The sequence below is a fragment of the Carassius carassius genome, chromosome 30, assembly GCF_963082965.1.
Source record: "Carassius carassius chromosome 30, fCarCar2.1, whole genome shotgun sequence".
Classification (NCBI taxonomy): Eukaryota; Metazoa; Chordata; class Actinopteri; order Cypriniformes; family Cyprinidae; genus Carassius; species Carassius carassius.
In genome coordinates this window covers 2,015,005-2,031,711 of record NC_081784.1, presented here as the reverse complement: position 1 = coordinate 2,031,711, position 16,707 = coordinate 2,015,005, and the positions used below count along the sequence as shown (strand labels likewise).

Genomic DNA, 16,707 nt, shown 5'->3' with positions numbered 1-16,707 from the left:
TCATTTATAAGACTGGCAATTAAAAAATTTGACAATTAAAAAAATAGTTTTTAACTATTAAAATGTAAAGATTTCCTGATATTTCCAGGATTTCCATAGCTTGTATGAACTATAATTATAACTAAAACTGAAGCAATATAATATTATACATGTTTGTATTATATGTATATATGTATATTATACAACATTCCTGTTATGTCTAAAGATTTAAGCGTTTATACATGGCATCTTTTTTCTGTAAGAAAAGCATGAGGCATGCATTTAAAACAATATTAATTCAATCTAATCCACATTGTCGTTTCATCCCTACAAAAAGACAACTGTGTGTTTATTGCTGTTACATATTATTGTTTATTTGCTGTTTCACAAATTATGAAATATGATTTAACAATAACATTTCTTAAATGCATATCAATAGCTGCATTTGTCCATACAGAATGACCACACACACACACAAAAAAAACATGGTATTCATATCTACTGATAAATCAGGTGTTCACTAGTTTCTGGCGTTAACTCATTTTCACTATTAGATTAACAAATCACAGCGTATAGCCTGGTAGTTTGTTGATCACCAGTTGGGAAATGTGACGGTATTTCTTGTCCAGTCCCAGAGAGCCCAGTTCATCCCGTTCCTCATCACTCTCTGAAGATGAAATGGACTGTAGCATCGGGTTATTAGCGGCTGAATCAGAGTCCTCTGACACCCGGCTAAATGTCATGGCCTTATCACTGGTGTCACTGTCAAAGCTCTCCGATTTTCCAAATGTGCTGCGCACAGATGGAGTCTTCTGTCCACTGCTCTGCGATCCAGGCCTGTGACGTCTGGACTCATCCTCATCTGAAGACAGACTCAGAGCGGAGGTCTGAAGACGCGGTCGGATGATGTGTGTGCTTTTGAGAGCACGTTGGGGAGAGCTCTCCGCTTTGGCAGGAACAGGCAGACCTTTGTTTGGATGAGAGGTGCTTGAAGTGCTCGAGCCGCTGTGTCTTGTACGTCTGCTTGGTTCTGGACTGCTGAACGGGTCGGGTGAGTATCCCTCAGTTGTGTTCAGGCTCGTGAAGTCATCCTGATACTCTTCTTGTCCATAGGAGCCGTTACTCAAGCTCGTCCTTGCTCTGCTATCTCCTCTCTGGAAGCTAAAGTTTGAATCTTGAATAGTTGAAGCTGAATGCTGGTCAATGCGCTCTGAATCCTTACTTGGGATATTAGCTTTCTTGTCTTTCTCAGTCAAATGACGCTCCTCATTTTTTATGTGTTTTCCGATACTTGATCTTGTCTGTGATTTTATTGGAGTTTCAGTTGGTGTGGGGTGCATATCAAAACTGCTTATTAATGTTTTCACAGTTTCATCTGAACAAACACTTCTTCTAGCCGTCTTAGGAACACGTTTATGGTCAGATGATGATGGCTGGTTCTGTTTTGCATCCTGGTATTCGATGCATTCATGCATTTTGGTACCTCGTTTGACCAGTTTGAGTCGGAGACGAAAAGTGTTTGTCAAGCCGTATTTAAGCGTCTTCTTAGGTTGCACTTTTTCTTTGCTTCTCTTTGCACTCTTTACTGCTTTCATCTTGCATTGATCAAGTCTCTGTTTAGGGTTTGTTTTCTGATTCTCAGCTCCTGATGGTTCCTGTGCTGAAGTGTACAGCCACGCAAGGTTAGGATGAACTGATAAAACCTGCTGCTGCTGCGCCGTCTGGACGTTCAGCTGTGAGAGTTCAACTAGTAAAGCGTTCAGCAGGGGTAACTGTCTGATAACATCCCCAAATGAAGCTGAGTCTGTCTCTTTATGCTGCTGCGACTTTGGAGTTGAAGTTAACTTGCTCGATCCGTCTGCCTTTACAGCCATCATCTCAGCAAAATCACACCTATCAGATGATTCAACTTCATTATTTCCATCTTCTGGATCCTCTATATCAAGGCTCTCCATTGCTTCAAATAACCCCGTGAAGCCTGAAATAGGAAACAGAAGTTATGTTTTGAAATGGAACAGTTTGCATATGTTTTTTGTTGAGTATCATAATTGATGCATCATCTGGCTCATATATACTGTATATAGTGAGAATATGGAGAAAAAAAAACAGCTCGATTTTCTTCAGAGGCCCCCAAAAATAAATAAATATGAAATTTGGTGCTGATATTTATGACTAAAAAGATGAAATTCTGATGCTTTCAATATAAACCAATGAGATCTTACTACTTAACATGAAATACAATGATATAAATATCAGAAGTCACTTTATATCTCTCAATAATATGAGTGAGATTATATTTAAATGCTTAGTTTTATGATCAAAGCTATGTGGTTGCAAAACATTGGAGTGAGAGATGAACAAATAAACACATCTGGGTACAACACTTTAGAATAATGGTCCATTAGTTAATGTTAGTTAACTACTTAGTTAACATGATCTAAGCGAGAACAACCCTTCTACAGCATTTATTAATCTTAGTGGACGTTAATTTCAACATTTTACAAATGTTGTGCTTGTTAACATTAGTTAATGCACTGTGAATTAGCATGAACTAATAACGAATAACTGTATTTCCATTAACTAACAATAACAAAGATTAATAAATACTGTAATAAATGTATTGTTCATTGTTTGTTCATGTTAATTAATCAATTAACTATCATTAACTAATGGGGCATTATTCTAAAGTGTTACCCATATATGAAACATGATTTTTCTACTCTGGATAATCAAGCAAATCTAATTTGCTTCAGTCCAGTATAAGTGTTCATCTTAAAACATTACTAATGATGTTCAAGTTATAAAAAATACATCAAAATAAGGTTTCACAGTAAAAAGACGTTAAAGGTTTACATATGCACAATTAAAATACCCTTTACTTGCTAATACAGTCTAAACTATAAATCAGACGACAGTTGCATGAAGTAGATTGTGTGCGAAGGGTTTTTCAACCAACATTTCCTCTGTGGTTGGTTCTTCATGCTGGAGGAGTAAAACAGAGGTGGAGGGCAGAATGTGGTGTATTCCTGTGCATCTTTAGACCAGGAGACCCTCTGTTGTGCCGGTTCAGTCTGAGTAAAAGCTGGAACCCCTGGCTGCTTTGCTTCGGAGATCATTATATCGCTAGACTGTCCGTCAAGGTTTACGTGTTGTAAAAGGACACTTCCAGGATGCTTCTCAGATACTTTTGGTGGCATCTCTTCGTTTTCATTGCCTTTTGAGTGTTTTTCTCCTTTTCCAAGGGCCCCTCCGACTACATAGACTCTGTTTTCTGGGATGTGAGGAATCAAATGAGCTCCTAGACTTACAATCTTATAAGCCAGAGAGATAGCACCAATGCTTTTGCCCATTAGATTGCATATTGGTGTGGTCAATCTCTCTCCATAAGCGGATGGGTGGCCAATACCGTGTTTTTCAACATCCAGTTTAATTTTCTCCATCACTTTGGCGAGGGATATCAACGAGCTTCCTATAAGTCTGGGAATCTCATCTTTTACATCCAACACCATTGTGTAGAGAGGAGTGTTCGTGAGATGAGCGTCTAAAGAGTGCAAACTGATTTTAAAGAGACACGATTTGCCTTTATGGAAGGAATACTTGAGATGTTCTCCATCGTCTGGTTGAGATGTAGCCTCAGGTGATAGACACAGATCTAAATGTCCTGATTTAGATGGAAGATGCTCTTGTTTTGATTGGTATATCAGCAGTGTGGGGAAATCTAAGAAGCGAACAGCCACCGCAGGATCCAAAACATTGACACGTGATCCGTCAACGTGAACGAAATCGATCAAAAGTTCCAATGAGAAGAGAGATTCTTGCGTCGATGACATGTTCCTTGGCGTGAGAGTAGCCTAACACAAAACGATTTCATACATAAATAATAATTTTTAGAGGAGAGATTGTTTATACTGTATATTAAACGTAACGGAGATAAACAGAACTCAGAAGCCGAGTGTGCGTGAGAGCGTCGCATCGCCTAGCAACAAAACCGACTCGGGATTTATACGTCACGGACACCGTGGTTTTCTGGGAAATGAAGTTTATTAGTTTTTTTTTCCTTTCAAAAAAGATTTGAAGCCGTATTGTAGAGTTTTGTTTGGAGGTAAAATGCTATATATATATGCAGGCATTTTTAATTAAATGCATCATCATTTATTTTAATTATTAATTTTTATATAAGATCATTATTTTTTATATATTTTTTTATCTTAGCAAACATAATGTTTACAAATTTCCACAAAAACAGTCAATAAGTCAATTCACTAAATATTTTTAAATGTTCAATTAAAGCATTAAACGCTCAGTTTGTTTATTCCAGAATCCTAATTTGTATTAAAGACTAAAAATGATTTCCCTCAGTCTTCCAGCTGGGGCCACTATTACTCCAGGTTCAGATCATAGTTGTTGTTTTATGTCTTATATCTTATATTAATAGGCTACACAAAGACCAAACAATCTTATTCTAAATGGCCTGATGTGAAAATTGTGAAGTTTTCAGAAACACCTTCAATGACAAATCTATTAACCGCTGTGTATATGTACATTCCTGCGTGGGCGGAGTTTAGCAACAGCTCGACCAATCACCTGTCGCGGTGGGCGGAGCCAAAGACCGGCTAGATGTGATCCGACCAGACGCCAGTATTTGGATTGAGTGAGTGGTAAGTGAAGGTACCAGCTGCTCGAAGAGCATCAGTGTCTCTCTGTGGAATATAATAATAATTCAGTGCCTCTGTATTTTAAAGGAATGAGGCTGACGTTCATCTGCACATTATGGGAGTTTCTTTGACTCTGAATGCCGAAGGTAAGGTTAACTTTTTTGGTTAGTAGCCTAATACAAGACAGAGTTGTAACTGTGTTGCGGTTTTTGTAACAATAGCGTCTGTAGAAAACCTGTAGTTTCATTTAGTTTAGTAAAGATGTTTTAGGGTTGGTAATATAAACCCTTGGATTGTGTCCTTGAAACAATACTGAGACCTCAGGTGAAAATATCACACAAGCACAGAGTCATATGCATGCATCAGACACATGCACTTTGTCATTTTGCATCTTTATTGTATTTATTACAGGCTTTTCCTTATCATCTGGAGTTATCAGGTTCAAATGTAGCTTAGATGTGCTTTAAATAACACAAAGGCAGTCGAGATAAAGTTGATTTAAACACAGGCTGTCAGATATCCACTAGAGGGCTCTTCAATGTTCTTATGGATCAACAATCTACTTCTATTGTCAAATTTTCTATTGTAGTGATCACCCATACCACATTTTCCCAACACATTAGTCTAATCTGCAAGGCAGAGTTAAGAGTTTGGTGATCTGAAACTAAACACCGGTTCATCTTACAGTAATCTGCAGTTCCTTTGGCAGATTTACTGAAATGTGAATATTTACTGTTTGATGGCAGAGTGACAAATATCAGATTGTATATTACTTGCTATGTGATGATACTTTATTTCGGACGATATTTAAGTATATTTTTAAGTACCGTAGGCTGTGGTCTATCACATTTTTGGTCCATTCTGTTGTGGAAACCACAGATAACACCAACATATTTGTTTTTGGACATGCATGGTAATTTCATGATATTCTTTGACCCACTTTGTAAATACCATGGTATGTGAATATGGCAAGCATTCAGTACCATAGTATATATCAAAATACAATATCTGATGCTATGGTATTTTTTCTGTAAGGGAATGAACAGCCTGTTCTTCTTTACAGTTAATAATGAGTGATTTTTTTTCACCCTGCTCTAAACAAAGAAATCATCAGAAGTGCTTTAGTATTGGTGTGGATATTAATGCAGGCTTCTTTATGCTGTGTCACTCATAGGACTTCAGTAGAGTGTTTTCTCTGTCTTCTGAACAGCCAGCACGTATCAGATTATGGTCTGGTAATTGCATGTTTGATTAGACAAGTTGCACAGCCACGTCCTTGTGTCAAGGTTAATAAACACATTTTCTTTATAGCCATGTCACGTGACGGACACAGACAGGAGAAAATCCTTCTGATGTTCAGTTCTTTGGTGAACAAAACTGCATGCCTGTCTCTGAGGATGAATCCACCTGGAAAGCCTTTATACTATGTAGACTAGGAAATGCAGTGTTCTTTAAGGCTAAGTGTGCTATAAAAACTGAGTCAACTATATGGGAACTTTTAGTCTGATAATTTCTCCAAAAAGTGATTTGGTTGCAGATGGTGGGAAAAATGCATTGTTAAAGTTATGATGAAATGGAAATAGTGATGTAGACTGAGTGAAATGGATTATTGAAAAAATGTAGGATTGGGATTTGGTAAAATCCAACAGTTATTGACAGAATTTTGAGATGTGGGCATTGCATATTAAATATTTGCTTATGCATGGAAGAATTGTGCTCAATAAGATCAACATGTATTTAGAAAATAGATGGGATGCATTTTGATTTAATGCGACATTAATTGCTAATAACTAACAGCAGCTAACCAGCTAGGCATGCATGCATGTATAAATAAACTTATTAAATCCCAGATCTGCTTTTGTTGACATCAAAGGTTGTACATACCAATCAAACTCTACAGCGTGTCTTGATCTGTGTTGTTTTAGAAGCCAAGCAAACTGTACAGATGCCACATCTAGGCTATAAGTGAGATTTGTTTCTCAAAATACTGATCAGGTGAAAGACCGTGTCATTAGTCAGTGTGCGTTTTAAATAGTCTTATAACAGACTGTTAAACTAACTAAGTCATGACATTGTCATTTAATCAGCAATGAATCTGAATAATGACACTGCTTTGAAATTGAAATTGAAAGTGCTTTAAAATTAATTCAGCATGATTGTTTTGTTTTCCTGTTTATTACTGTGTGTGAAGTTGCTTTGAAACAATCTGTATTGTGTAAAGCACTATATAGAAAGATGCCTCAACTTAACTTAATTAAGGAAATTGTGCATTTTCATTGTGATTGGCATGTTTAAGTTTCCGTGTTGCTTCCTTGCGTTCGCCTGAGAGAAACGAGAAGTTTTTCTTCCCATCGCTGGGTTTAGATGACACAGTGGCTGCAGACGGATGTTTATCTTGCGTTGCACTCCTGAATGCGCTCATAACATAATGACAGGAAATTAAAGCTCAGTTTGGAGTCCTCTCTTGAAAATAACATCTGTCAGGACAGGTGGACAAATGTGAACCAAGTTTCGCCATTTAGTATGTGTTATGATGGGTTATTTGTATTGTTTTGGTGTGTCGGAAATGGAAATGTTTCATTCTACTGTTGTACCAGTCTGATTGAATATGACAGGGTTGTGAGACATCAGACATATGAATCTTAGCTTTGCATCTAATCCATCAGACAGGAATAGAAGGATGCCAAGACAACTGTTTATCGCTGTTATTGCCATCATATTACAGGGATATTTCATGTTTAACCTGAAGAGAGAAGATGGACTCCAGATGAAATGGATTAGTAAAGGCCATCTGCTCTTCATGTTTACTGGCAACTTATTCAACCACTAATGACCTCTCATAAGGCAATAGTCACTATTACTAATGCTTGTAGTGGTTTGAGTAGGAAACTTCAGTATGTGATTCATTCAAGATGTTTGGGCTCCCAACATGAATGATTGCTCAAATCATGTGTCTTGTTGTTGAGATATGATAGATTTTTGTTGCTTGGAGGATGATAAAATCGACAGATTGGAATCATATCTACAGACAAGAAACTCACAGAAACTTTTGGTTTGGGTGCATTTGAGAAAATGTTTAATTTGATTTGATTTTTATTGCCTATCATGGATCTTTAGCCATGCACATTTGTAGTCAGTCACCCATCTGGTTCATTCTCTCTCGTATTTGTTAATGACCAACAGTTGTGATTGGCATTATCAGAGCAGATCTCTGCCAGCTGCTGGGTGATGCCACAACAGGCCTGTTCGTGTAGTCAAACCGTACTTGGGTAACTGTTGTCTTTTGGCGGAAATGCGAGTATCATGACAACATGGCTCTCAAACATGCTGTTGGGTCATTCTGTGTAAATTCAACCAAATTTCAGAAACTTCCCAGACTAAAGTTTTTTTTTTTTTTGGTCACACTTTATTTTAGAGTCCACTTCTCACTATTAACTAACCATTAAATATGACTTTTGCCTCAATTAACTCCTTATTTGCTGCTTATTAATAGTTTGTAAGGTAGTTGTTAAGTTTAGGGTATTGGGTAGGATTATGGATGTCATGCATTATATGTACTTTATAAGCACTAATAAACAGCCAATATGTTAATAATAGACATGCTAATAAGCAACTAGTTATTAGTGAGAATTGGACCCTATACTAAAGTGTTACCAATTGTACACATTTTCAGCGGTAGAAAACCAAATGTTGGTCACTTTGCATACAGCTAATACTTTTTAATTTTAAAGAGGAGTATGTGAAGAACAAATAATGTTGAAACTAGAAATATATCTTGTTTCACTCTATCAGAACAACTGCACAGAGCATTCCTGCCTGAATGCCATGATTATTCTTTTTCCAAAGTTTACATGCCTGCAACTCAAGAAGTCTTGGATATTTATTAATATCCTTTTAGGTTCTGGTTCTCAACAAACTTTTCTTTTGGTACATTAATTAATACGGCCCTTTATGCTTCGGTTCCAGAGATATGAGGGTCTCAATGTGACCACATGTGCAAATTGTTGAAATTTGCCCATTTTGCATACAGCTAATACTTTTTTGTGTTTGACGTGTTTGACTCATGACTTGTATGATAGGATGGCTGTGGCTGTTTTTTGTATTCTGTATCATGATCTTTGGCTCAAGCGCTTGACATTGTTCTTAGCTGTGAAGACATGAATATACATATGAAATCTGAGCAGGTATATCTCCATCATTCAGTCGTCAGTGTGCACGTGTCCACCCCGACAGCATCTCATGCTTCAGCTGGGTGAAGGAGACGCCCTGATTGAGTTTCTTACAGATGTTCTTGTGTTGCACACTGTCGTGCGTTTCTAAACAAGAGATGATTTACTGGCCCAGGGAATATCTGCTGCTGCTAATCTTGGCTTTGTCGTTGACATTGTTTTACCCTTTTGTCTGTTGTTGTGTATGGATTCAGTTCCACAATGCATCTTTTGAGTGCTGGTACAAATGATTAAGATTGAGAAATTAACACTTTTATTCATCAAGGATGCATTACAATGATTCAAAGTGACAGTAATGACATTTTAAACAGATGTCAAATTTCAAAAAAAAATTTTTTAATTCAAAATTATTTTGAACTTTCTATTCATCAAGGAATCCTGAAAGAAATATATTTTTTCATAAAAAATATAAAGTTTCATAAAAAATATAAGGCTACACAGCTGTTTTTAAAATTCATAATAAATCCAGTAAATCTGTATATTAGAATGATTTCTGAAGGATCATGTGACACTGACGACTGAAGAAATGATGCTGAAAAATGAGCTTTGCATCCCATTAATAAATACATTTTACAATACATTACAACAGAAAACAGTTATTTAAAATGTTAATTTTTTTTTCACAATTGGTACTGTTGTTACTGTATTTTTTATCAAATAAACGAAGCCTAGGTGAGCAAAAGAGGCAATCGTACAGAAACTAAACTTTTGAACAGTAATGTGGTGAATACAACAGTGCTATAGTGCTAATAGTTTATCAGAATGCAGAATGCTTTTCTTAAAAATTCCACTGTATTTTTAACTGTATTATCAAATAAATGCAGCGTAAGAGTTTTCTAAGTTACTTAAAACATTTCTTTAAAATGAAATATGCTGCAAAAAGTCAGTGGATCTGCATGCTGCGAAGATATTTTTAAGCATAACCAGAGGTGATTGTGTGTGTGTGTGTTTTGCAGCCATGCATATTCATGTCACAGGCCCATTGTACGCATGCTATGTTTTGCAGATGAAATATAAGTTGGTTATCTCCTTGGTCTGTTACTCATCCCTTTCTGTTTGTGCCATCATGGCTTTACTGAAACGTCTATATGAGAGTTTGGCAGTAAATGAAGCTGAAGTGGGTAATTTGTGCACTATAAGCACCCAATTAAATTGCACAAACAATGTTTTCCCCCTTTCATTGTTCAACATACTGAACTCATTTCATTGGTGTCATAAATTGACATGTCAGGCCACACCGAGCCAAACATCACAGTCAGTGTTTCATTACAAAAGGAAGTATTTCAAGACTGAACAATCACATTGCAAATCCATTGTTGTCAGAGATGTTGGCATTTCTCAGCCACACAAGTGACGTCTTGCAGTATTCATGCATCAGGGACCGAAGTGGAAGGAGCAGCTCATTTTTCATGTACCGGTACTGCTTTTTTCAATCACTTTTTGTAGGCTCAGTGGGATTTGTGTCATATAGCCTGTTTCGTTTCCTCATGTATGTTTATGTGCCTGTATGTATCAGGGATGTGCTTTGTGGTCGATTTAACTGCTGTAATCCAAGCACCATCTATATGCCTCATGTGAACAGCCGTTGGTTGATGGATTGATGCTTTCTGATGGTGGAAGCCCATTATCAACACATTTTCTTCCAGAGTGTGCTTTGTGTTAATGGATGCAATTCTCCTGGATTGTTCTCTAATACCAAACCAGTCAAGACTAGGAAGAACATGGGTTTTGAACACAACATGGACAGAATGTCCAATTTAACTGATGTGCGTCTGAGAGAATTTAGGTTTGGTACTATCAAGTCAAGTCACCTTTAGTTATATAGCGCTTTAAACAAAATACATTGTGTCAAAGCAACTGAACAACATTCATTAGGAAAACAGTGTTTTACTATGTGGTACTATGTGATTTAGAATATTATTATTTTTCAATGTAAAGCTGTTTCTGCCCTGATGCCAGACTTATAAATAAAAGCATCTGTTTTTTCTCTGGTTTTGATGTCAAAACATAAACTGACATGCACAAAGCAGCAAGAACCACGGTAATCGTATTTACATGCAGAGAGAAATTGTGCTAAAGGTCAAAACATTAAGTTGTATATAACCTTTCCTTGATTAAAGTGTGTGATTTAAGGTATTTATATGATTTTTCAGGTAAAATGGTAAAATGTAATTTTATTTATATAGCATTTAATAATATTTTGAATTAGCTTTTACTTGTATATTTGAATTTTAGTTTAAGTCATTATGTTATGTACTTCTGCCACATTTTATTTTTTAATTGTTATATTTAGCTTTCATTTATTTCTATTTAGCTTTAAAATCTCAGCTTAAACCTGTTTTATTTCCATTCTATTTACATATTTTCTCTGCTTTAAGTTTACAATAACAACGCTAAAATAAACATTCATATTGCATGCATTAAGTTAAGATGTTATGACCCACGTATCATCTGAAGTATGAGCTGCACACGTGGTTCAGTGAAATGTAGGGTAAGACCGACATATGACTTACATGCATTTAATCCTGCACTGTTTATCCCAGAGTGCTCCTTGTGGAGGGGAAAGTGGATTTTATCGCTTAGATGAGTCTGTAGTGTTTGACCCTTGTGCGGATAACAGTTCTTGTTCATAAACAGTTTGAGTCCTGAGTTGAAATTGAAACAGATGAGTTGAAATCATCACATCCCACAAAACATGATGATGATACTGTAAATGCTCAGGTTACTTTATTTATATGGTTCGACATAAATACTTTTCCCCCCCGTGGAATTAAATTTGCATTGAAGCTTAATATCCTTTAGAGTGGTTGAAAGCTTTGATTAAATATTCGAAATTATAGACAACTAGTTTTGTATTGTAGTTTGTGTCGTTTTGTGTTTGTGTTAAATTAGCCAAAAAAGTTTTACATCTCAATAAAGCCACGTCAGTTCTCTAGGCTGTGTTTTTTTTTACTGTGAATATACCATGGTAAACCTTGGATGAAATCACAGTAACTTGCAGACTCTCATGTCTGATTGTTTTTGGCAGCAATAGCAAAATGAAAACACACCAGTGTTCAATAACTAATTTTAAATCAATAACTTGACTTGTTGTGTCTTGGGTCTTTTCTTCATTTTAAGATTTTCTCACTCAGTGAAAATCGTCCAGGTTACATACTAAAGTTTAATACTTGCCTTAATGGAAAAAAAGAACATGAACCCTGTGTTTGAGCAATAGTAATATTGATGGTTAGGGCTGAAACAACTAGTCAACATTATTGACAAGGTTGACATTAAAAATCAGTCTAATTCAAACACTTCAGTGTGGGAAAACAGCAGTTAAGAAAGCATCTGATTATAGCGATGTGGATGTGTGCAGCACTTCTGCAATCGGCATTTCTGTAAGTCACATGAAGTTTAATTATATTACACTTTCTGCAAAAGACTGCTTTAAAACAAGCAGCTTTACCGTATTAAACATGAAAGTGTCACTTTCAGTTAGAATTACATTTGATTTTCTGCTATATAGCAGCTCTGTAGGTATATGAAAATGTGTTGAAGGTGTATAACTCAATATTTAAGCGAATTGCAAAATCTGAATAATTGATTAAACCCTAAATAATTATGTGTGAAATAAACATCAAAATCATTTGTTGCAGCCTTAGTGACGGTATTTTTGATAATGAGCGAATAATGTGTTTATAGGGTTGGGTATTGTTTTGAATATATTTCAAAATTCATAAATTTAGGAATAAATGATTCAATGTCTCCCTTAAGATTTACTTGTTTAATTATTGGATGAATTAGTGCTTTTGAATGAATCTCTTGAATGAATGATTCATCAGCTCCTTTTCGCCACCTACTGGCTTAACAACATAATCAATCTTTATTTAAAGTTCCGGTTTTTCCCGCTTTTTTGAAGCTTTGATTGGGTTTACAGTGTGCAATATAACGTGTGTTCTTGTTTCGCGTGTAAAAAAACACAGTATTTTTCACACAGTTCACCTATCTGTATACCACTGTTTTCACTGTCATAAAAACGGGCTGATGACTTCCTTGTTCTATAAAGTCCCTCCTTCACAAACACTTAACGAGTTCTGATTGGGTCAGCGGTTCCTGTGTTGTGATTCGACAGCAGCTCAGCGCGCGCTACCCTCCTGGAAACACGATTGGACTAGTTTTGAGAAGCAAGTGTGCAGGAGCATGTGCTGGAGATGTACTTATAATCACAGGAGCGTTTTTACTGACGAGATGCGCATGAAAATCGCATTCAATTTTTTTGCACAGCCCTAACATCTAGTTAAAAAGCTAAACAGCGTTGCCCTTTGTGTAATAAGTTACAGGAAACGCACCAACTTAAATAATAAAATACACTTACCAGTTGTGGTTCATAAACAACGCCTTCTCCAGACAAAGAGGGAACTGCTCCATCTTTCAGGAATAATCTTTGTGCGAATCCTTCATTTTTTTGAGATTGAGGAAGCTGTCCTCAGCAAAATGTGCTGCACATAGTTTTACTTGTGGATTATAATTTTCGGGAACCGAGTTAAACATAAATTGTAACCATTAATCTCCAAGTACAGCGTCCCTGGGAAGGACAAACAAAGATGATTGGACTACGAGATGAAAATAACAGCGTTTCGACGACATGGCCACAAACACAAACGCAGCTCTTCCTCTTCTCCGTCGGAGCGCAACAAGGCCACGCCCCCTTTTTGTGAATTAATGTGGGCGGAGTTTAGTCAAAAAACTGTTTTAGTGACGTCATTACTGCAGGAACTAGAGGGATGTAGTCCAAACGGGTCGTTTTTTGTAGGCGAATTCTGTTAAATAAAATATCTCGCTTGGCATTGAACTTTGAGCTTTAGAATTTTACAGATGTTGTTTATACTCTAACAACAACATTACACACTAACTAAAGTTTAAAACATGGGATCACGAAGAACGGGACCTTTAAAATGTATTTAAATTACTTTTAAAAGGTGATTTACTCTGTTTTAATCGCTGCCTTACACATCAGCGTTTATATCCAAACTATAAACTTTTGTGTTGTGAAAGTTTCAAGCACTTTTAGTGAAAGTAGTTTCAATCGTACAAGTAAATCCTACACCAAATTTCTATCGTCATAATAATCTAAAAAGATTATTACTTTTTTTTTATTTAGCCTATTATTTACTAGAAATAGTCTTCGACATCCAGATGTAATTTATTTCCGAGTGGTCATGTCCGTTTGAGTGAGGATTGAGAGTCATTGGACTGGACGGTGAGAGTCTGTTGACTCAGTAGAGACAGTGAAAGTGGATTAGTCGTGAATCGTGCTGACGCTGGACTCAGGGGCCATGAGGGTTAAACTTGCTCGCTTTTCTCCAGTGGTTCCAGACAATTGGGACACTGACCCCAGCGCTCTGGAGCTCGTATCTGAGATGAGAGGGATTTCGAGCACATACCTCTGGCCTATTGTGCCGGATGAGACGGGAGGCATGCGGCCGCTTGTGGACTTCTCTAGACTCAGCCTTTTTCCTGTTCCTATTTTCACAGTTGCTGAGCGAGATGGTCAAGTGCAGTTTGCACAGTTGGTAAGGCTGCAGAAGAGAGACATACGCCTGTTGGTACAAAAGAGAGCAGGGGTTCGTGGGTAATATGTTCCGGTCCGTATTACCTTAAGCGACTCAGCCATTCATTTTTGTTCTCTTGTTGCTTTTGAGTTTAAGTTTGGCCTTAAATTTCCTTATTGTTGTTTAAAAGGGTCTAAACTAATTTTTGAAGAAAACTTTATGGAGTAATTTTTTTCTTTCTTGTAAATAAGCATCATATAAGGAGTTTTCACAATTATTCTAAGTGGTATTTTTAGCATGTTGCTTGGGTGTTTCTGTTCTGGGCGGTTGCAAGGTTACTTACTGGTCAAAGCCTGTAATATGCTGGATTCTAGATCTTGTTTATCCATTTAGTTTATAAAGTTTGGCCTTGTCAACTTTGATTCTTAGTCTTTAAAATTGGCTCAGTTACTTTTTATGGAAAAATGTTTCAGTCAGTTTGTGATAATGTTATTTTTTTCGCCATTGTAAATAAACTTCTTAGGAAAGAAAAATGTTTTCAAAGCAAAATCATATCTAAACATTTAAATTACAATATTTAATAGTGTTATTGTTAAATTTTTTCTAACATTGTATTTAATATTTAAATATTTAATTTAATTGAATATTTAATTCAAATTTTGTTATGCATTTCATGCATTTCCTAGGAATTTAATCTATGACCTTGACATTGCAAGAAACGGAAACATATGTAATAAAACATTTTTTTAGAGTATAGAATAAAGCCTGAAGCCTAAAGTTTGATCAATGAAAAAAAAGGTTGCATCCCAAGAACCCTTATATGCATCAAAACCTCAAAAACAAGCTGACATCATTCTGTGTGTAATAATGAAAACTCATCAGCTCTTATGTTAGTTGGGGTAGATTTGTATTTATTATGAACTCCTTAAAATGCTGTTTTTATGGGTGAGGAGTTTTAATAATTGTGTCAAATGGAGCGTAACCTTGACAGATGTGTGGTCACGGTAATATGGTTTGTGTTAGTATGAGCCTCATGGGAGTTGATGCTGGATGGATTGATGCTCTAACCTCCTTCATCTGACCTTCCTTGGGCAAAACAATATTAGAAATCAGATTCTTCCTTCATGCAATACACGTGGGCTAGATGACAATATTACAGCAGGTTTAATGCAGTAAGTATGTCAAAATGAGCTTTGGAAACTGCTGTCAGTGTAATGAATCAATAAAGATCAATTTTATTTAGAATGCTCTATGAATCAGTTTAAATTATAACATTTTTAGTGTATATATAACAATTAAGTTCAGTTTTCTGTAAACAAGTTTTTGAATTTGATTTGATCAACATGTTAATCAAAGATGACTGATTGGTATTAATGAAGCTTATTATATTAATTCTTCTTTCAAAGGGTTGCTAAACTTGCTGTATATCATTTTATCACTTCTGATTTACAAAGCATGCATATTGACCCGGTTATTGGACATGTACCATGATAATGCTATGTTTTGAAACCATAGTATTACTAAAAAATAATTATTATTTTTTGGACATGCACCATTGGATTATTGGAAATATCTTCTAAACAACATGGTGCATGTATATGTAAATCTTTCAATGTCATTGCATCTCTTTTGTAACCTGATACAGATACAATCACTGTACCATAGTATTTCTGTAAGACTTTTTTCAAGTGAAACAAAAGCTCAGTACATGCTTATGCAGGAACAATAGACCTGTAAAACGAAAATGCTGACGTGACGTTCTTTTGACTATTTTTGGGAATAAAGCAATTTATTCTAAGAATGGCTTCATTACTTTAACATGCATCACAAAAGGACAAGCACAGAATCATGGGAATAGACATTACCGGCTAAAGAAACATAATATGATGTTGAACATATCTATAGTCATAGTAAAACCCAGTTAGGCTTTTCTTACTTTGCACATGTTTATGTGTAGGTGTCATGGACAATTGAGTCAGTTGTTCAGTGTGTTTAACTAGAATTTTAGTACTTTAGGCTAAACTGACAACTTTTGCATGCTACTATTTCTGCAGTATGTAGTGTGCATGCACAAACTTATGTATGCATGGATTTACGTGGTTGATTTGATACATTCACGCAGTGCAGTGCACTCAATATTACCTTTCATTTGCATTGTAACATATAGTTTGAGCCAAAAGTAATAAGAGTTACTGTATCTCCAGGCTGTCGATCGATTTTGAACAGGATGGAACACAACAAATCTAACAAAGTGAGTAAAGAAAATGGTACCTTGTGTCAACAAAGTCAGTATATTTTTGTCTAATACAA

The 16,707-nt window shown here is 36.0% G+C and overlaps 2 protein-coding genes across 4 annotated transcripts in view; one reads left to right on the top strand and one right to left on the bottom strand.

Annotated features, from left to right (window-relative positions):
- Window positions 1–316: 316 nt before the first annotated feature.
- Window positions 317–3,948, bottom strand: map10 (microtubule associated protein 10). Its single transcript, XM_059516959.1, has 2 exons — window positions 2,936–3,948; window positions 317–1,957 (listed from the first exon to the last, which is right to left on the bottom strand). The coding sequence occupies exons 1-2, from the start codon at window positions 3,807–3,809 to the stop codon at window positions 543–545; spliced, it is 2,289 nt and encodes a 762-aa protein (XP_059372942.1). The 5' UTR covers window positions 3,810–3,948; the 3' UTR covers window positions 317–542.
- Window positions 3,949–4,640: 692 nt separating this feature from the next.
- Window positions 4,641–16,707, top strand: part of LOC132110391 (signal-induced proliferation-associated 1-like protein 2) — a 118,953-nt gene continuing 106,886 nt past the window's right edge. For all 3 annotated transcript variants that reach the window (XM_059516957.1, XM_059516955.1, XM_059516958.1), the window contains exon 1: window positions 4,641–4,780. The gene's annotated coding sequence lies outside the window, so the exon portion shown is untranslated. The remainder of the gene's footprint in view (window positions 4,781–16,707) is intronic.